Raw genomic sequence first — 22,116 nt, 5'->3', positions numbered from 1 at the left:
GGAGTCTCTACGCTGTGCCCAGCAGCAGTCCAGGACAGGTGTCATCCTATCCCTCCTCAGAGAGTTCACCACAATCCGAGAAGAGGACTACTGCAATGAGCTCATCACCACAGGCTTACCTCTTATGTTCAGCATTTTGCGGACAAATAAGGTACGGTCAAACTAAACCAGACTGTTTTCTACTCTTCATGTTGTAGAAACAAATAATCAGTGATTTAATTCCTTCCTTCTGTTCTTTTTTTGTTTGTTTTTTGCAGAATGATGCCATTCTGCAGCAGCTGGCAGCTATTTTTAGTTACTGTTTTGGCACAGCACCTCTCCCAGCCATTCCGGAGATGAAGGCATCTCTTTCAGCTCAGTTGGGTAAGAAATAAAAACAGAAATTCTCCAGTTAAATCAATAAATGTTAATATGCTGTCTTATTTTGTGGTGAAAAGGAACAGAAATTAATGACATTCAATACTATAAAAACATGAATTATGATGGTGTTGATCAATTTTTTTTTTTTTTTTTTGACAGACCCTCATTTTTTAAATAACCCGGAAATGTCGGACGTGACATTTCTAGTGGAGGGAAAACCGTTTTACGGACACAAAGTCCTGCTGATCACCGCCTCTGACAAGTAAGAAAACTCAGTGTTCACTCAAAGTAAAGAACTAAAAGACTTACCTTACAAATGTTTTTCTCAAGGTTTAAATCCCTGCTAACATCTTCTGGACCAAATGGAAGTCCGAACAAACAGATAGAGATCCATGACGTCAAATACAGCATTTTCCAGGTGTGGAAAACACGACATCATCTATGACCAAACACAATTACATAAAGTTGTATTAGCTGCTAACATTGACCTTGTTGACAGATGATGATTTCATACTTGTACTGCGGGGGGACAGATTCACTGACGACCAACGTGCCTGACCTGTTAGAGGTGAGAATCACTGCAGGGACCTGATATAAGCACTCACCAATTTTCTGAATCACACAATTGTTTGCATGCTAATCTAAGCTTGAAACGCTCTTTAAAAAGTTCATGCAACATTATTTCATGAACTGTGGTCAGTTTCTCACTACCTGGCTATTTTTGCTGAAATCTAAAAGGGATATTCCAACACAGAGTAAAATTTTGTCTGGTGCCATATTCCCCTTAGATAAGTGGGGGGGGGAAACTACTCAGCCCAGTCATTCTCCTTTAGCTTAGCATAAAACACAATAAGTGAATGGTACCAACTAGTTCTGTGTGTGGAGAAAGTAATTCAAATGACTCCGAAGTGATTACAATTCTGCTTGGTGATCTCAATAACCATACTGACTGCAATTAAAAATAATGCAAAGGAATCATAGACTTTGGACTACTTTACGACAAAGGTCCGGTGAAACGGGACCTATTTGAGCTTGTAAAAGAGCAAGCATTGCGCAGTTAGCGATGGTGTACAGCAGGGGGTATCCAATTCCGGGCTTGGAGGTCCAGTATCCAGCAGGTGAATCAAGTGTGTATAATCAGAGAAACCACTAAAACGTGCTGGATACCGGACCTCCAGGACTGGAATTGGACATCCCCGGGTGTAAAGGTTGAACCTGCAGAGGTAGCAAACGCAGAGGGCTGCATTCCACTTCTGAAACTGAATGGCTTCTGTTTACACTTTGATCTTTACTCTAAGCAGAGGCTGCGTAGGAAACAATGGTTAAGCGCAATTATTAAAACATTAAAATGGCAAAAATGTCCAGTAAAAATTTGAAAGCGAAGCCTTTTCCTCATTAGAAAAAAAAAACATTAATGTTGCCTTTTTCCATGTTTAATCTTGTGAAACCTTCAGACTCATTGATTACTGCTCAAAAACCAACATACATTTTCTAAATGATGACAAGGCCGGATTACCCATATGGGCAACTGGGCAATTGTCCATGAGCTTTCTAGGGTGACCATACGTCCTCATTTCCCCGGACATGTCCCCTTTTCACTCTCTGTCCGTGCATCCGGGGTGGGGGGGTTCTTGTATTGATGAAAATGTCCAGTTTTTCATCCAGGAGCAGGGATCGAATTATGGGGCAGCCAGAAAAAAGTTTTCTACCTATATTACATCATTTATGGACTCTTTTGAGCAGAGGGCAGAGAGAGTGGCAGAGCGCTGATCCACTCCAGCGTATGGTCTATTCTCAAAGTGGCGCAACCAAAAAACTAATTAACTAGTTAAAAATAATTAACACACGATTGTTCATGTCCGCACATGTTCTCTACTTTCTGTAGAAGCCTCTGTGTAATTCATACCCTCTCCAGTATTGTTAGTTATACAGTGTTTGTAAAAGCCCCTCAGACATGACTGACATGTTCTAATATTATCAGATGAAAAACTAAATTATCAGACATGCTTCTCATCTGCTGCTTTTCTAAACTTGCAAAAAGTAACAAAACCATTTGAAAACTACTATTTGTGAATTCTCTGAAAGTTTCCATGGAGAGTGTGACAATTTATTTTTTCATTGATCCTATCGTCTAATCTCACAGCTGAAACAAGCATCCTTAATAATTGTGCACAGGAAGCTTACGATGCTGTAGTAAAACAAAAGGTATAACAATTTATTATTAATAAAACCTTGTTGCAGCACTAAAGCAGCAGAAAAATGAGATTTTGCAATAAATAAGCAAAATATTTACGTATAAATTGTTTTAGAGCCCTTTTATTGACAGAATCTGATTAATTTTAGTTCTTACAAAAAAATGGGTTGCAATGTGGTTTGTGTGGCGTTGCCGTAGTGTGATGTCATAGGCACAGATCCCCTGTCCTCTTGTTTGGAAATGGAAAAATGATCACCTTATATTAAACAAACTGTCCACCCGGGCTTTTGCGCTGCACAGAGACGCGTCGCTGCCTACGACTCTGAACGTCAGTTTAGAGTCAGTCTCATGCAGACTGACCAATGAAGAGAGGGCCTCAAGTTAAGACCCTCTCCTCATTGGTCAGTCCACACAAGGTGGGTCAAAGGTTACTCTGGGCGGGTTACGTGATGTCAGGCATTCAAGTATTGAGTATATTTACTGCATATTACAGTAAAAAATTCTGTATGTGACCACATTATGGCGATCCTTGGGTCGTGATGACGGGGCCCTTTAATATTGTTGCCCAGGGTACAACAAAGTGTTAATCTGGCCCTGATAACAATGAGTTAATTTTTCAGTTTGTTTTTTAGCTGCTGTCAGCTGCTCATGTGTTCCAACTGGGGGCGCTGCAGAGACACTGTGAGCTCACCTGCTCTCAGCATATAAACCTGGATAGCGCAGTCGGCATCTATAGGACAGCTAAGGTAAGGTATACGCTGAAAAAGGTCAGTTTCTAAATAAACACTCTGCTAATAAACTTCCCCTGTCCTTTTCTGATCAGGCCCACGGCTCAGCACAGCTGTGCTCCTTCTGTGAGGGTTTCTTTCTGCAGCACATGCCTGCACTACTAGAGAGGGAGGCCTTCAGGACCCTGTTACTGGGACCTCCTGGAACTCGACAAGGGAACAGCTCGACCTCTTCTTTGGCTCACAACCGCAGTGACTCACCTCTAGAGGAGCTGGAGGCCACCCTGGCACAGCGTCTAAACTCTTTGTACATTTCATCTCGAGTCTGAGAAGCTGCAGGAAGAAAACACAAATAAATGATTTCAAATCCCAACTCAGGAGTTCACGAGGAGCGATTTAAAATCAAATGTAGACTTTACAGCATCTGATTACTCCTAACATTTCAGTGTTTACTAGTGTGTGCCAAGCACTCCATCATGAGAGACGATGTTTCTAAAGAAAGTTGCTCAATGTGTTTTTTCCCCTCCGAGGTGCAGGAAGCTTATGTGGGAAAGGGAACTGGAAAACTGCTGCCATCTACTGGACAGAACAGACATGACTGAAACTTTAAACATCAAAAAGTACACTTGTTTATTTTTAAAGTGTGATTTAGACAAGAGTGCAGAATGGGATGGACATTTTCTATTTAACACAAAAATGTGAGTATTTAATGGTGAGATCCCCTTTTTATTATGTTTTAATTTGTTCTTCGCCCAAGCAAACTACATGTTGAATAAGCTTATATATTCTGAGTTTTAATGTATCCAACTCAGCCACAGCAGCAGATCCCAGCATGGGATTAGAACAAAATGTTTGTTTTAGTTGTTAAATATGAAATAAAAGATGCAAAGTACTTACCAGCTACTTGTTAGCATGGCGTGGAGTGTGGATTTGCCTGAAAACAGCAGACTTGCAAGAATGGTCTAATTACACATGCTATAAACATGTAACAAAGCACTGTAACTGAATGACTTTATTTGTTTCAGCACTGGAGATGCTCACAGTTTTATATGGGGAGTTACATCAGAAAGTTTCATTCCTGCTCTGTTAAAAGACCCCACTGGGCCTAAAATCATTGAATGTCCTTAGTGCTGCGAGTTTTTATAGTAAACAGAAAGGAGGGTGAACATCAGGTATTGCTTTTGAGTTTGTAGAACTGGTTTTTCCTTCCTGTGCCACTTTAACCATCAGGTAGAGAGAGCCCAGGCCTCACAGCCTTCCACAGAGAGGTACAGAGTAAAGGAAGCATTGTTTAAAAAACATTGTGCACAAGATAAGAGGAGGGTAAAATTAGCTGGGCTGAACAAAAAAAATAAATAAAGAAAAACATAAAAGCTTTAAAGGTAGATTTGGAGCTTGAGAACCAATGAAGGCTGAGAGGAGGAGTGAGTTTGGCATGGGACATCAACACTAAAGCCATGCAAAGAAAAGCTCATGTTTGACATGCACACAGCAATAACAAGCTATAAAAGCATAGAGCAGGAATCCCCAGCATGATCGAGAAGACAATCAACCCACACCACACCCCCCACAGCTCGTCTGTATTTACAAAGAGAAGGCTGGCGTCCTCCTCAGGCCTGGCGTACACGCACAACAATATGAAACTGACAAATATCAATTGAAGAGCATATTCCCTCTCCAAAAAAGGCTAAATCTACATTCTTAAATGACTTGTCGTTTTTTTTTTCTCTCCCAGAGTTCCCACAAGTTCTTATTTCCTCTTCAGCGAGGCCTGGAAATAGAGAATTTTAGTTAAAGTTCACGTAATTCTGTTCAAGTCTGAACAAAGCAATTTAAATAAAAGGACTTTTCTTTAAATGTCCCATTTACAAACACACAAAAGGGTAGTAAATAACATTCAACTGACCTAACAGCGTTGTTCATATAAATAGCCAAGTTATCATAAATTAGGAATCAAACGGTGAGATGGACAAACATGAATAAATAAGGACAACAATACAAAAATATCCACAATTGCATTCATCACATTTTTTTTGGGGGTCCTCTACTCCTACTGCTGGTATTTGAGACTTGGAGAGAGGTACAAACAGAAAAAAACCCAAAGTGCTGCAGATAACAGGAAACAGGAATGTTTGAATCATTTTCAGGTCAGACAAATTATCATGTAACAAAAATACACTCAAGAACTTAAAATAACGGAACGCGGCAGGTTTACCAACCCGTTCTATGGTATCTAAACAGTGCCACAACTAGACATTTCATTCTTTTTACATTAGAAATAATCGGTCTGTACAACAGAATAAATCATTCATTTTAAATACCCACAAAACCACCCCCATACCCTAGACTCTCATTTTAACTCCCCCAGCTGCCCTCTGTCCCATTATCCTGACGTCCATTATCACAATTCCAGTCCGTGTTGCAGCAATAGGATCAAGTCTAACAAAATCAGTAATTCAAACCCAGTTCATCACAATAAAAGTACATTTAAAAACCAACAAGTACAATCCTGTGAGCATCTGCTTCAGCTGTTTGGACGTTCTGCAAACTTCTTTCCTCCCCGGGTTTCTGCAAGTCTCTTTTTATTTGGATGTCGCTCTTTTTTTTAATACATCCCAGAGTTTTCTGTGCATACTGGACCTGTGCATGTATATGCCTGCATTTAGTGCTTTTGACTAATTTAAAAAGAATGCCGTTAAAACTGAGGGGAAGGGGAGGAGTGGTAGTTGGCGACGAGAGTGTGCCTTCATGTTGTGCGCACGTGCGTTTGGCTGTAGAAGTGTAGACTCAGGAGTTTAGGCGGGGGAGGTTTATTTGCCAAAGGCGAAGCGAGGAGGATGACTCTGCGTCCACGATAACTCCGAAAGCTGGCTTCCATCAGCAAATGTCCGACTCTCTTGGTATGCTTGAGGGGGGTGGACGGGTGTTGGAGGAAGGGTGGATGAAGTGAGGAGCAGGGGGGACTTTAATAGGTTTTCTGGATAATTCCTGGTGTAAGAAACAAGTCAGGTCATTACGAGGGTCATCAGCACCGATGGGATGGTTGGAGACGAAGGGGTGGTCAACGATGGTGAACACCGAGAAGAATGGAAAGGGAGGATGGAGGATATGAAGCTGTGTTTGTGATGGAGGTGGAGTCTCCTCTCTGTAAAGTAACAATTCAATATGTTTCTACCTAAATAAAATCATTCCATATAAAAGAGGTCTTTAAATAATCATGATGTAGCTCTACGTATGAGCAAAGAGAATAAATCTCTCAGCTATTAATCGACCCGGACTAAGACTCCTCTTGTGTCCCCGTGGACGCCACGGACAGCTTGGCTTTGTCTCGGCCTGCCGCCGCGAATTTGGTGTCATTGTTTTCAGACTCGTGCCTCCGGACGTGCATGGGAGAAGGGCTGTGCTTGGGTGTGCCAGACGAGTAGGGCACCTGTCCGTTCTTCTCGTCTGAAAAAAGTTGTTTAATTACGTCAAAGAAGCTACTCAATGGGCTGCCTAGGTACACAGACAGAAAGAAAAGAGAACAAAAAAGGGGGGAAGAGGAGAAAGAGAACAAACTAATGAACAATGGGTCTCACAGGATAAAGACGTGGAGAAATTTGTAGATGGAGCAAGCAGAGGAGGAGATGAGGACCGATGGGCAAGGCTTGAAAAAGCAAACAGCTTTGATGAAACTCCAATGAGTGATGCAAAGAATTGATGACAGTGATCTGCACTGAGTGAATCTAAAATTCATCAAGAAGAATAAAATAGGTTTCACGTATTGATGAGAGCTTCATGCAAATGTTTAAAAGACCAAGTTCACTTGTGTATTTTTATTTTTATTTCCCAACACATTTGCAGTCGTTTCTACTTTAAACCGATGCTTTGCAAGTCGACCTCTGGGCAAAAACGCTCTGGCGCTCCTGTTTCAGGAACTAGAAGTGAGCTAGAGGAGAGATGAGCAGAAAACAGCTGATTTTGAAATCTTATTTCCCGATATTCGAAGACCGTGCCTCTTGTTGGCTAACGGCATCAAAACTCTCCAATTTCATCTTTGAAAAGTTGATGTTTCATCTCCACAAATAACACAAGCCTGAAGGAGTTCTGCACTGTTATGGACTTGCTAATGCTAACAGTTAGCTTCCACTAGATGCCCTCCACTCTCTCCTGGATGCTAAATTAACAGCCTTTCTCGTCGCGAGCCGAGATGGGTGGGTCGATGAAAGCTAATTTAGCAATACGACGTCAAGCTTTCTTTAATCCGAGCATTCCCCCGTCTATTTTGTATTGACGTCTTAAGCGGGTAATATGGGTAGAAGACCATTTTCATGTTTAGCCTGCACGGTACAGTCAGGCTGTTTCAAAAGTAAGAAAAAAAAACATTTCTCAGTGAACTTGGTCTTTAAACAACATAAAAACACAAAGAAAAATACACAACTGTGAACACAAAAGCTTTAAAATGGGGCATTAAAATATTCTGAAGATCTGGAGAGCGTTTACCCCGACTTCTTGAACCCCAGTAAGACTCAGTTGTTTCCTCAAAACATCACAAACTAAGTCCCTATTAAGGTCAGCACTAACTGGCCACTGTATTAGGTACTCCTGTTCAATTGCTTGTTTATGCTAAGAGTTTAATTACTTCAGAAAGGCAGTGCATTATTTATCTTTGTGCATGATAAACACACACACACACACACACACACACACACACACACACACACACACACACACACACACACACACACACACACACACACACACACACACACACACACACACACACACACACCTATAAACCAATATGGAAAAAATGATGATTTCCTCTATAATCATCAGAACAGCTGTTTGCCAAGGAGTCCTGCAGGCTGACAAATGAACAGCAAAAAATACTCGTTAAAAACCAGATGAGGTAACGTGCGTGCACGCACGCACGCACGCACACACACACACACACAGAACTATGCTGCCTACCAAAAATTTGCCAGACCTTAGAATCTGTTAAAAGAATGCCTCCAGCAGCCTGCGTACTAAAGAGAACATCATCCACAGAAAGCAGTAATTGTGTTTTTGTCGTTCTCTGTGTGAACGCAGACGTGTGTGAACTGTGCCACATTTGGTTTTGGCAACTGCATTATTCAGTTGGAAAATGATTACAGGTTCTGTCTCGTTTATATTCTACCTTTCTCATTTGTTCCCTCCTCTTCAACCTGCATGCTTTCACAAAGGAAGGAGACATGTTCTACTAAACAATGGTGTGTGATCATTAGAACGCTATTTTCTAAGGAAACGGTCCCACAGTGTGTCTCAGAATGCTTTCCATGCTTTTTTCCTCTTGTTGATTGTCTTCCTAAGCTGGTCTCCGTGACAATACTGGTGACCATTGGTGACAATTATGAATAAGAATTGATTAAACCATGTGTCTGATGCACATTCATAAGCAAGGCTCTTTATCTTGTTAATTAAGGTCAAAGTTTTCTATCTTTACAGGCCTTCATCATCGACCTTAGGTCTCCTGCTTCATACGTTATACGGAAGTATCCCAGTTGTTTTCAAGGCCTACATTTGGAGGAAATAACTACTTTCTGCATGAGCTGATGTAGAGATCAAAGATCAAAAACCAATGAAAATGACGGGTGCTCCATAACTAAAATCTCTGAGTTGATTTCACTTTTACTCTCATTTTATTACGAAATACTCACGTTTAGAATGAGTAGGACATCAAATTAGCAGGAATAACACAAATGTATTGTGTCTGATCTTCCTGCAGGTTGTTGTAGCTTAAATTACCACTCGCATAGCTAGAGCAGGTGAAAGAGCTGCAGATAAGCTGCCTCCCTGTGATCCTACTCAGAAACAAATGTATTATGTATAATATGTTGCTTGCAAATGTGTGCAGTTAGAAGTATTAGAACGAGACTCCTAAGGTCTTGAATGATTTGACTTTGGACTAAGCATCTCTATCTGGGCATTCCTAGTTAAAAGCTTTCAAAAACATGGATGCTGTGTTCATTTAAAGATGGCAAACACTTGTTTTATTCAATTAATCTGCCATAGTCTCTAGTATAACTTAATCACTTGCGAGTTGATCTCCATGGAAAAAAGCTCCAACACTCCCGTTTCAGGAAGTAGGAGTTAGTTGGAGAAGCAAGAGCAGAAAACAGCAGGATTTGGAGACTTACTCATTAATATTAATGATATTCAAACATTTCACCTCTGATTGCCTAACAGCAACACAACTCTACCACCCCTCACTCTTTAATGCTGATGTTTAATCTCCACAACTAACAAGCCTGAAGGAGTTCTGCCATGTTGAGGAAATGCTAATGCTAACGGTTAGCTTCTATTAGGTGAGACACGCTCTGCTCTCTCCTGGCTGCACAGCCTTCTGTGCCACCTCTGCAGGAGCTGGACGCCACTCTGGCTCAGCCTTCTGTAGGTGAGTCCATAAAGGCTCATTTTCAGTGGGACGTAGATCTGTGTGGCTTTTTTTGACCATATTTGATCACTTAATTTTCTCATATAAAATAAATGTTTTTGAAAATTGTAACAACAGAAACACACTTTAGTTTTGGACTACAATAACACTCTGGGGTTGAAATTTAAAAAATACAATTAAATCACTTCACTGAGTGCTCTATAAAGGGTATAAATGAATAAAACTGATAAGACATGTCAGCGGGTCAAAAAGAAAAGATTTTAACAGTTGCTCATATCCGTTGTTGCTATTCTATTTCCTAAAGTGCTCTTAACTGCACTCTTGTAGTCCTTGTTGTGCAGACAGCCCACCACGAACCTGATGTTACTCAACACCAGGTCACCCATCTCACACCGCAGCGAGCTCAACGATATAAAGGATCAGGAATAACTGATGATTTACTGAAGCAGAGCAGTGATACCAGACTGTTAGGTTTCATGCAGGTGCCAAAGCATTCTGTTAATTTCAGAGAGGCTAAAACTGGATGAAGAGGAGGAGCAAAACACAAGCTCGGGTCAAACGGATCATCACACAAAGACCTGAAGCTTTTTTATTAACCTGAACCTGACATGAGAATCTGTGAGTTTAAACATTTTTGAGATCAGAAAAAAATAAAAAACCATCTCACCCAGGCAACCTGAGATGTTTCCCCATGTGACCAGCAGATGGAGCTGTCACACAGAGAATGATCTGAGCCATGCATGGATTAAAACAGTAGTGACTCACAGGAGGGAACATGCAGAGAGCAGAAAGGGAGGAGTAGAATCTCCCTTTTCTCTTATCCTCACCTTCCAGACTGTGCACTTAAAGAACACACAGTTTAGACAGAACAGGCCTTAAACCTGCTCATGGGCTCTGCAGCGGCCCCGAATTTTGTTTAAAGGCTGTAAAAAAGATTTCAGCTTGTGTTTAGTAAATGTGATAAATGTTAACCGTCAGAAATGAGAAGAATGAGAAGCTTTGACTGTAGACACAAGCAGAGCATGGAGGCGGAAAACACTTATCAGGTGTGGTGCAACCTGGTGCATTCTGGGAGCGAGTGTGTTCGAGGTGCAGTGGTGTTGCCATAGCGACAGGCTTGAGCAAAGACCCTCGAAAGTGGGAGTAACAGAATGCGAATCAGGCCTAATCTAGCTCTACTTTAATCTTTACTGCCGGGGCAACAAGGCAACGTTTGACCCGCAGTCGGCGCTTGAGACCAGCTGCCGCCCCTTTCAAGTCGGCGAGGCGCGAGCATGCAAAGGAAGCCATCTGGAGAAGCACAGAGCGGCTCGGGGATTTCAAGCACAGCAAAGAGAAGGGCGAGATTTAGCTTAGCTTCAGCTGTGAGGGTAGTTCATCAAGACGTGGGATGGAGAGATGAGGCAGTAGGGGAATGGGTGGAGAAGTTTTGGGGGAAAGTTTTTTTTTATTCACTCACTAAATATTCTGATTAAAAAAAAGAATCATTACTCACCAGAGAGCTGTTGGACCCCGGGTTGATCATGTGTGCTTAACAACTGGCTCTGAATTGTCTCGATCACTCGCTTAAAACGCCGGCTCGGTCCTGCACACACACACACACACACACACACACACACACACACACACACACACACACACACACACACACACACACACACACACACACACACACACACACACACACACACACACACACACACACACACACACACACACACACACACACACACACACACACACACACACACACACGTGTAAAATAATACACCAGTTATCAATGACACACCAAGTGGTTCCATAAGAGAAAAAAACAGATGGGATTTATACATTTGCAGCAGTTTTGTTCCATCAACTGAGTCAACACAAGTTTCCTCCCCAGAGTGGCATGCAGCCATCTTAAAAACACCTGCGACCAGATGAAATTTGCATTAGGATGAAGACAGCTGAGCATGCAGAAAAATACGTGATTGGAATATTCAGTAGAATAAAATGTAAAACTATAAAAATACAGGGGAAGACTTGAGTAGGGACATAAATCCAGAGCACAGAGAGAGCTGGAAAAATGAGGAAAATCTGAGGTTGTAACTAGCAGCCAGAAGGGTGTGAATGCTGGCTGTCTTCTAGGTAATGTTTATTACACCTCATTCAGCTAAATAAAACCTCCCTCTGCATGTGTGCAGGGGGTTGTTTAGTTTTTATTCCAGAGGGTTTTTCCTCATCTAGTGGAAGACTAAAGCTTGTTTTTAGGGCTAGAACAATATAAAGATGAGGCCAGAAGTGAGACGGTTGATTATATTTATGACTCACACTTACATGATGTGCTGTTTAAACTTTTCTAAGACCTATAAAGCTCAACTACAGCATGTGTCTCATTAAACATTTACATAAACATTTAGAAACAGTTTTTATTTAAATTTCCTCTTAAACACAATAAGTTCCTCAGAGTTCAGATTCGGGCTCAATCATTCCACAATAAAACCAAACAAATGACATTAAAAATCATCAATCATATATTTTCTTTAGCTCAGGGGTGCTCAATCCTGGTCCTGGGGGGGCCGCTGGATACAGGCCCTCCAGGACCAGAACTGGGCACCCCTGCTCTAGAGGAATATGTAACCATATATGGTAAATGGCCTGTATTTAATATAGCACATTCTAACGTTCTACTACCCCCCCAAGGTGCTTTACAACGCATCCAGTCATTCACCCATCCACACACTGGTGGTGATGAGCTACATTGCAGCCACAGCTGCCCTGGAGCGCACTGACAGAGGCGAGGCTGCTGATCACAGGCTCCATTAGTCCCTCCAACCACCACCAGCAGACATCATGGGTAAAGTGTCTTGCCCACGGACGACGACTGCGACAGACTGAGTGGAGCTCGAACCTGCAACCTTCCAATTACGGTGCGGACACTTAAACTCATCTGCCACTGTTAAGGTTGGTTTATGCTTGACGCATCCGCGAGGTCCGCACAGCTCCGCGCGGCGAAATTGCGTCATTTTAACAACCACGCCCCTCCACGGCCCAAAATGTCCGCACCGCGCACCTAGGAAATGTTCTAACCACGCGGACGGTCGGACGCAGAAAAACATGGCGGACTGGCAAGAACTGGTATGGCAGAGGTTCGTAAATACAGACATTTATATGATTCAGCTCTCAAAGATCACCGTGATCAACATGTTGTTAATAATTCTTAGAGAGAAATAGCTCGCACTGTTGAAAAAGACGAGGACGCTGTTAAAAAATGCTGGAATGCCATGTTGTAAACAACAGTTTTTACTTCTACTATGGTGTAGCGTTGGATGCATGCCGTAGAGCTCCATGCTGCCCCCTACAGTTTGGGAGAATATTGGCTCACCGCAGAGACAAGCCGCATCAACCATAAACGCTGCGAGTTGTGAAGCGCGTTCCATCCGCGAGCCACATCGCCAAGCGGAAAGTGAATGCGTCAAGCATAAACCAAGCTTCAGACTCCAATTTCCACCTGATGCAAGGTTGAAGAATCAGATGCTAGCCTCTACACAAGGAGCGAAGGGTTGCAGCGCCGCCAATAATAGTCAGGAGGAAATGGTAAATGGCCTGAATTTGCATAGCGCCTTTTAGAGTTCTACAACCCCCCAAGGTGCTTCACAACACACAATCAGGCAAGGTGGGTCAAGTGTCTTGCCCAAGGACACAACTGCAGCGTTATCTGGTGGGAGCTGGGATTGAACCTGCAACCTTCTGATTACTGGTCAACCCACTCTACCTCCTGAGCTACTGCTGCCCTGTGATGCAACAATAGCTGATATAACCTAACAGAGATCAGATTTCTAAATGCTTACTTTGAAACTTTTAGTCTGAAAGAGCAGCTTATTGTTGTTGCCGAGTGTGATGGTGTGATTATTGTAGCAACATGAGATATTTCATTGTTCATTTTCACTTGCCGTAGCCGACAGTTTCTAAACTGCACATTAAATTACAGCGTGGACGGGTTAAAAGTCATTTTTGCAACAGGATTATGTGTTAAAACAGTTAGAAACAAGAGTAATTGAGTTTAGGTTAGGACATGACGAAAAAAGAAAGCGCTCGTGTGTGTGTGTGTGTGTGTGTGTGTGTGTGTGTGTGTGTGTGTGTGTGTGTGTGTGTGTGTGTGTGTGTGTGTGTGTGTGTGTGAGCAGCATTGTTTGGGCATGAGTGGGAGAGACTAAAGATAGTGAAAGGAAGCATTCATGTGTTTCTGTACGGCTAAGCATTCACACTCGACAGCTCCATACGTAATCTGGCTTTACCAGACCTCCTTGTTTTGTTATGCTCAGGGAGGTGTGGAGAAAATCTTATCAAGCCTTCAGAATTGTTAGAATTTCAACAAATTCTCAGGCAATCTGTTCTTTATTTGCTTATTTGGGGGGGGCGCAGCAATTCGGAAAACCTCTAAAAGTGGCACTTGATTTGTTTGCTGGGAAGGAGCAACTTTTAATGCTATTACTCAAGTGTGACGGCATTCCCCTCGACGTGTTACTGGCATAAGGAGAAAAATCAGCTCCAAAAATACAAATGAAAGCCAAAAAACTTGACGCAAAATAACTTTTCTGCATGGATGTCTTGTGCAGTGCCTTCCACTTTTTTAAAACAACTTTTCTTTTTATAGTCTTGGACCGCTTGTTGATTATGGTTCTGTTGAGGCATCCTCACCTGAGAGCAGGGTAAAGGTGACAGAGTAGATGCCGTTCTCTTTTGTGGCGGCTGTGCTCTCCGTGTAGGTGATGTCCACCTGAAATCTGACCGGCTTCTGGAAGACTGTGGGGCCGGCTGTGGATTTGTACTCCGCCCGGAAACTGGTCTGAGAGATGACGCTGTGGCTCAAGCTGGGAATCTGGGAGAGAAGAAAGTTGGAGTCGGTATAGGAAAAAGGTGTCAAAGACCAAGATACGGGAGGAAAATTAGGCACCGGAGACACGCAGGTTATATATAAGCTACAATGATGTCATATTCTTCACCAAATTCTTATAAACGACAGTTAGAATGAGCCCTCATTAAAATACCCTCCACATACCGGGAGCCACAGCTGAAAGTCTAAGAAGATTAATGCCTCGGGGAGTAGCCATGTGTGCCAGAGAGACTTAAGCTAATATAATCTGGAGTCATCCAACAACACGGCACTCTGCCGCCTAAAATGAATTTGTATGCCCAATGAACAGGTGAGCTCTGAAATTGTCACGTTCTGCCACAGCGCTGAAGAGGGGTTGACGTTCCATTAATGTGAGTGCGCTCTGAGGTATAATTCTTCTGATTCAGGTGCCAATCTCCTGTCTGGAATCCCGGCTTGCGTAACCCAGAGGAGAAAATAGCTGCCTTCGGGGAAGGGGAAGCAGATCTGACTTTGACCTGCCCAGGCAGAGCTGCATTTACTGAGACTTTGTTAAATCTAACCAGGGTGACGATAGGTTCTGTTCAATTATGTACGTGTACTGAATGTTTGGTGCAAGTGGTTCTTCTGTGTTCACTGGTGTTGCATCTGTGTATCCATGCTGTTACAGCCCAACAGGCAAAGATACAATCAACAATAATTCACATGCACAGCAAAATACACGCACATGCACGCACACACACGCACACTGAGATTGGTGTATTGAGAGAAAGACATCTATATGCTAATGGTCAGTGCTCTGTGTTGATTTTTCTATTGACCCCGAGTAAGTCTACATTTAAGGAGAGAATAGAAACGCTGAGTACAAGCAGTTTAGTGGACTGCTACATAAATCAGAGGAATGTTAGAATCAGAGGAACTAGCAGAGTCAACATCCAGCATCCAACACACAGACAGAGAAGAAGGGTCAAAAAGTAGAAGGGAGTAAATAAATATTAGGAGTGACACATAGATCAGGGCTATTCAGTTCCGGGCCTGATGGGCCGGTAACCAGCAAGTTTTGGTGGTTTCTCTGGTCCAACACACTTGATTCAGTGGTTGAATCGCCTGTGCAGCAGCTCTTTAGGCTCTGCAGAAGCCTGGTAATCACATACTAACGGAAATCAGGTGTGTTGAAACAGGGTTAAAACCAAAACATGCTGGATACTGGCCCTAGAGGCCCGGTATTGAATGGCCTTGACAGATTGTTGCAAAAAGGTATTAAAAGACAGAAGCAGCAAACCTTTGAGACAATTAAAGGCAGTTTTGCTTGCTTTTAGCACCCCCTAGTGTCTATCATTAATTATCTGTGGTCAAAGCAAAGGTGAAACTCATCTCCTTGCTGTGCGTTTGTCTTTTTTACACCTTAATCTAACGGAAATGTCTCTCCAGCCTTCATTAGTTTCTACAGGAGTGGTTCATCTCTAAATCATACAATCCAGCTGTGTTCGTGATCTAAAACATGCAGAAAACAGGCTGGAAGCAGACTCCAACTCTATCATGTAAGCTCCACTCCAATCCACAGGTCCCTCCACCAGCAGGGACCAGACCTCAGCAACTCTGAAGTTGCAACTGCAGTACTCTGGCCACAAAGGACGGTAGGGGTCTGAGTGGCATTTCAGCAACCCTGTAAAGCAGGGGTGGGCGATCCTGGTCCTCGAGGTGCCACTTTCCAGCCTGTTTTAGTAGTTTTCCTGTTCCAACATGCCCGATTCCTGGATGAATCACCTGTTCAGCAGTTCATCAGGCTCTGCAGCAACAGATTCAAACCAGGCGTTTAAGCAGAGAAACAACTAAAACCTGCTGGATAGCGGCCCTCGAGGACCAGGACTGCCCACCCATGCTGTAAAGGGTTATTTTAGCACATACTGGCTCAAGAAAATGATTGCATAGTATCCCTTTAATACATCGATTGTTCTCAAAATGTTTGGATATGTCTGTCCAAAGTTTGCTGCCTCAAGCCTAATTTCACCAAAGGATTCTGAGTCAATCACAAGAGCAATTTAGATTTTGGCACCTTGATCTAATTTTCTGAGCTCATACAAAGAGACACTTATAACTGATTCTGCACTGGCACACTTTCCCCACATTTAAATGAGGTATCGTACGTGCGTTTAGAGGAAAAACTGCTCATGTTTATATAAATTCCTGCAAAAAAGCATCTCAAATAATAACCCATCTCTTATTTATTAGATGCGATTCCTCGCCGCAGAGGGAGACCTGTGTTCTTCAGCCATTAGGACCTGCGGCTCACCTACAGAGACACTTTTCTCAGTCACTTTTCTTCCTGCTGTGATTGTGACAGAATTCCATCACCCAGGGAGAACAACGGCAAACAGATGCTAGACAAGTGCCGATTCAAACACACCCACAAACCTGCTGAGCTCTATGTGTGTTTGCATCAGCATTTAATTAAGATTATCCGCTTGTGATTTTGACATTGAGAAAAGTCGACAGCAGGAGTCCTTTACAAAACGGGCTTTGTGCAATCTTAGTGAATCTGCCTGTCAATGTTTTCTTATTAGTGACAAATAATATTTGCGTCATCCTCCAACCTGTCGGTCGCTACGGTAATGTCAGGATCAGACGGAAAGCGGGATAAAAAGTTTACCGAGAGGAACGCTTGAACAATGTCTGCCTTGATGGAGCTGAGAGGCTTGTCTCTGATGACGATAAAGATCTGCTCCTCTTTCTCCAGGTTGATGAAGTTACCAAACCAGGATTTTTTGGCAAGTCTGTGAAAAAAGACAAGAAAAAGAAAGGTTTGTTTATCATCTACTAGCAAGCATTCATGAAATAGGTGCTTCCCTGTCTTAAACACTCATCCGTCTATCGACTCTTCCAGAATTAATGGATAACAGATAAAACTCTCCTTATAGCCTCCATTTAAAAGCCCAGAGGGAACAGAAAGGAGCAGACTTATGACACCATGAGGAAAACCACTGAAACTATTTAAAGGCCTGATTTTGAGAATACTTTCTGCACAGTTCCAGATACGTTGTCTTTTCAAAACGCATGTTTCAGCAGTGAGGTGTCTCATGCAATTAATTCCAATCTATCAATTCCTCCTGTGCAACAGCAATTAAAAATGCATTAGAAAACAAGACGGGGAAGCATATCTACAAGGAGACCCACGCAGGGAGCCGTAGAGCAGATAAATATGCTGTCAGCTGCGGGCATCGTCTCATTCAGTTTTTGGATATCAAACGATTCCACTAATCTAAAACCATTTGCAAACCAACAAATTTGAATACAACCGTGGTTCACTTAGAAGTGAACTGAAGACGGAAAAACAACCAAAGATAAAAATAAAAAATTAGCATTTTACCTGCAGAGCAAAACACTTGAGATTGTCCTTACAGAGTCAAAGCTGCCCTAAAAGTCATTTAGTTTGTCAATGACACTCCTGCTGCATGATTACACGTATGAAGATCAACGTCTGAAAAGAGCTGACATTCAGGATTTTTTGATGAAACTCACCAAACGACTAAACTATACGGACTGCATGTACTGATCTTTTGCGTTACTGAAGAAACAACCCAGAGCATACACTCGTTTGGTATAAAACCTGTTTCTTTTAAACATTTTCTACAACCTTATGAACTACATAGAGTGCATCATATTTTACATCTTCCCTTTAAGTTCCTTCCACTGAGCTGGGGGGGGGGGGGGGGGGGGGAGGAAACATGCATGTTGAAGTTGATTAGAACTGGAAAATGCTTTTACTTTTCTTCACCGATTTTTCATTTTTAGATGAAAAAAGCTAAATATGTTGTGGAAAAAATGTTAAAATCCTGTTAAACGTCGGAACGAGGTTCAAATATGAGGTTTAATTGATTATGTCAGTAGTAATTTAAGAAGATAAAAGAACTGTGTGAAAAACTAACATGACCTCATAAATCTGCAGCTTTTATTTGAAATGACCTGAAGAAAGTGTCTACTGTAGGACCGCTCTCTCATCATTATGGTGGGATTTTGGTTCACTTCTCATTACTGTCTTTCTGCAAGTCGTTTGGCTTTTCAGGTTTTCCTTTGTGTGAATCTGCGATTCCATTTTCCTATTGGATTAAGGATTTGAGTTATTCGGTTTTGTAAGACCTTCTTTTTTTTTTTTGTCTGGTGACCTTAGGATCTTTGTTCAGTTCCGTGACCTCAACGGCCAAGCTTCAGCTGTCAAACAGTTCAACTCTGTAAATGTAAGGTGACCGTCTGCCACAGAGACAGTTGGTATTTGTGTTGATGTGAGTGTTTAGTTCCTAATTTTGACAAACACTTCCAAACACTTTTCTATAATGATTATGTTCTTGAGCTAAATTGTGCCAAATCATCTGGTAAAGATCGTTTTAGATGAAAGGGGAATTTCTCTGCTTGCTGTACAAACTCTCTATTTTTTCCATTATTAGCTTTACAAACCACAGTTAACTTTGAAATGATGAAGTCCAAGCTGTAGCTCTTGCATTTTATGTAAACACTGTAACCAGAACATCCAGGGATGTCCACTCCTGCAAACATCTGTAACATCCTTGAACCTCGACATCAGAGACACCTCCAGAAAATGTTGATAGGTGTGGCCAGATGGGACCAAAGAAATTTTTGGGGTGGCACACCAAATTGGTCCTTGTGGTAACTCTGGGAGAGTTTAGCCTGTGGCGATGTACTGCATTGCTCCTTTATGAATTTTTATTTAAAACAAAACAAAAAAAAAAAAAACAATATATCTAGAACATTTAACTTAAATTTTACAAACACAAACATTTCAGAAATATACATTTCAGTTATTAAAATTTTATTCCAAATTTAAAATGGGAACAAAAAATGTTTAAATGGTGAGCAGCAGGGATCGGACCCATGTTAAGCATAATTCTGCGCACATGAAGACGCATAAGAGACCTGGATGATGAAGCTCAATGGTTAAAGGAATCACTGAAGCGGTGTGAAGCGCTCCGTCGCGCGTCTAGATGGTACCGTAGGAGGCGAGCTGCCATGGTTCGCCGCATGCTACAGCAGCGGGCTATCTAGGTGCGCACAGCGTCCCCCGGTCCCCTCCTCCTCCCCCTCCTCCCTGTCCGTAACTCGACCTCACCAGTCTGAAGCAGCCACCCTGTCCGTAACAAGTCCGGACCTGTTACTAGGGGCTTCGTCCGGTTTAATTACGGAAAACGTTATCCGGATGTTTGTATTCAGACACAAAGGTCTTACGGACAGAGTCCGGAACATTTCCGTTTTTCATGGCCTGCCTGAAGGGGGCTTATGTGAAATATGAAAAACCAACTTTGAACAGAGGGGGTGGCCCAGGCAATTAAACCAAACTCACACCTTGTGACCAAAACAGCACACACGATGCCTTTGTTAGAGATCTGTTTGGATCGTCAGCACAAACAGGGACTCATACGGCCTTAATGGCCTCATTAGTAACAACAATGTCCTCACCAGCAACTCCTATTGCCCTATCAGCATGTTTGTTTAATCCCACACCTTATAAGCCTCCAATCCTGAGTTTCAGAACTGATGAAGCTTTTTGGATGAGATACGAAATGCCTCGAAAGAAAACAAGAACATTCTAATTGCTTTGTGACTAAACCTTCCCGATTTCCATAAATGACTGAAAATCTACACAAACGTAACATCCTTGAACATTTTCACTCTGCGTTTAGGTTAATATTTTAGTATAAATCTGTTTAACACATTAATAGCTCTCTTACACATCAACACCCAATGCCACCGTGTGTCTTTGACGCAGGTAGAACAGTTTTTACTCCGCTTTCCAACTCTTTTCAGCCAACACATTCTTTCCTGGCAGGTGGAAATGACCGAGCCATGCAGCAACAAGCCAACCAAACAGGCATATCTAGGCCAGCCTCGAGTAATCAGGCCCACGGGAGTTTGGTAACTTCACACAAGATGCCTCTCCACAACCATCTCCACCGCCCTCCACCTCAACCCCTCACATCCTGCCACCTCCTGCTAACATGCATCATCTCCGATCCAGATGGGACCTGAGGTCATTACAGGGAACTCAGCAGGCAAAAATTAAACATTCATACATGCTAGAATTTCCAAATCGTGTTATGGAGAGCGAGCCAGTTTAAGTCTGTTACAGGAGGGCTCACAGGTGGTGCAGAGTTACGTTTGTGGCGGTCCCTTAGAGAGATGAAAGCTACTCACTCAGGGGAAGACTCTGGTGTAAGGCTGGACATCTCTTCTTGTGTAGGAACTGCGGAAACAGAGTTGGTTCAGACTAACATGAAAGTTTAAGACAGAGAAAGTCAGAAAGTATTTTAAACTGAAGTGTTAAAGAGGAACTAGGCAGTTTTGGCTTGTTTTTATCACCCCAGAGTCCGTTTGAAGAACCGCGGTGTGTTGGTCTTTTTAACACCTTAATCTAACAGCTGAAATGTCTCCCCAGCCTTCCTTAGTGTCTTCAAGAGCGATTCAACACTAAATTAAACAAATCAGCTGTGGTCATGATCCAAAACATGCTGGAAGCAGACTGCAGCACCAGGTTTGTCAACTCAATTTTTCCAACAGGTGGCGGCCCACCAGTCTGAAGTTGCAAATGCGGAATTCTGGCCACAGGAGGCAAAAGGGGCTGTGTGGCCTTTCATTAACCCCGTAAACGGTCATTTTAGAACATACTGGCTCTAGAAAATTATTTAAATATGAAAAAGTTGCAAGGTATCCCTTTAGGTCAAGGGTAACATGAAAATAATGCATTCACAAATGAGGTCATGTCAGTACCTTGGAGTTTCCTGCGGTGGAAGCGTGGTGAACCAAGGAAGCTGTTCTTGATGGAGTTGAGACGCGTCCTCCATGGCATGCCTCCGATGGACGGGCTTGGTGGTGGCGTGGGAGTTGGGGTCCCAGAAGGGCTATCCTTTGGAGTGTGCACTGGTGTGCCTTTTGGGGTAGGGAGGGGACTGCCTCGAGGGGAAGGGTGAGGGGTAACCTGTATGAGGGGGATAGATTTGGGCGGGTGGTCAGTAAAAGGAGAAGGAAAGGGCGCCACAGGGTGAAAGTGGTGAAGCCGGATGGGCGACAGCGGTGCAATTGGACCAAAGGGCACAGACAGCTGGGGGTTGGCAGCATAGTGGGAACGGCGTACCTGGGGGCTGTTCGGGATGGGGGAACAGGAGATGGGTGAGAAAGGAAAGGGGGACGGGGAGGGAGGAGAAGTAGGAGTAGGAGGCACAGAGGCAGAGGGTGGGTGTGATGGAGGTTGGCAGGGAGTGGAGGGTTCTGATTTGGCTGCAGGAAGTGGATCAGAGGAAGTTTCAGGCAGAGGATTTGATCGTGTTGCTTGTAGAGGCTTTGGAGTAACTTTGGGCTTGGTGGGGAGTGTTTGCGTCTTGTTGAGCGCTCCTGGCAGGAGCTCACTGTTTGGAGCAAGTGAGTTGGGGGTGGAGATACGTGTGCCTGTGCGATTTGGAAGAGGTTCAGGGGATGGACAGGGGCTGGCGTTAGGGGACTCAGTCAAGTCAGGGGACTGAGGTGGCACACAAAACTTTCTGATAGGCTGAATTCA

The 22,116-nt window shown here is 42.9% G+C and overlaps 2 protein-coding genes across 10 annotated transcripts in view; one reads left to right on the top strand and one right to left on the bottom strand.

The window, feature by feature from the left end:
- abtb2b (ankyrin repeat and BTB (POZ) domain containing 2b) overlaps positions 1-4,174 on the top strand; it is a 57,365-nt gene extending 53,191 nt beyond the window's left edge. The window contains exons 12-18 of one of the 2 annotated variants that reach the window (XM_054733229.2): positions 1-151; positions 258-363; positions 520-622; positions 691-778; positions 860-928; positions 3,187-3,300; positions 3,378-4,174. The exon at positions 1-151 is cut by the window's left edge and continues 28 nt beyond it. In XM_054733229.2, coding sequence (XP_054589204.2) covers positions 1-151; positions 258-363; positions 520-622; positions 691-778; positions 860-928; positions 3,187-3,300; positions 3,378-3,611 — 865 coding nt within the window. In that variant the 3' untranslated portion in view covers positions 3,612-4,174. Of the gene's footprint in view, positions 152-257; positions 364-519; positions 623-690; positions 779-859; positions 929-3,174; positions 3,302-3,377 lie in introns of those variants that run through there. The other variant, XM_054733230.2, reaches the window with a different exon arrangement.
- Positions 4,175-4,276: 102 nt separating this feature from the next.
- Positions 4,277-22,116, bottom strand: part of brsk2a (BR serine/threonine kinase 2a) — a 229,253-nt gene continuing 211,413 nt past the window's right edge. For 2 of the 8 annotated variants that reach the window (XM_070550435.1, XM_070550436.1), the window contains 6 exons: positions 21,333-22,107; positions 20,760-20,808; positions 17,206-17,329; positions 14,381-14,561; positions 11,196-11,285; positions 6,454-6,777 (listed from right to left, as the gene is read on the bottom strand). In XM_070550435.1, the coding sequence (XP_070406536.1) occupies positions 6,560-6,777; positions 11,196-11,285; positions 14,381-14,561; positions 17,206-17,329; positions 20,760-20,808; positions 21,333-22,107 (1,437 nt within the window). In that variant the 3' untranslated portion in view covers positions 6,454-6,559. Of the gene's footprint in view, positions 6,428-6,453; positions 6,778-11,195; positions 11,286-14,380; positions 14,562-17,205; positions 17,330-20,759; positions 20,809-21,332; positions 22,108-22,116 lie in introns of those variants that run through there. The other 6 variants (XM_070550437.1, XM_070550438.1, XM_054733232.2 and 3 more) reach the window with 5 other exon arrangements.

The sequence above is a fragment of the Nothobranchius furzeri genome, chromosome 4 (genome assembly GCF_043380555.1).
Source record: "Nothobranchius furzeri strain GRZ-AD chromosome 4, NfurGRZ-RIMD1, whole genome shotgun sequence".
Taxonomy (NCBI): domain Eukaryota; kingdom Metazoa; phylum Chordata; class Actinopteri; order Cyprinodontiformes; family Nothobranchiidae; genus Nothobranchius; species Nothobranchius furzeri.
This window is presented reverse-complemented; position numbering and strand designations above follow the sequence as displayed.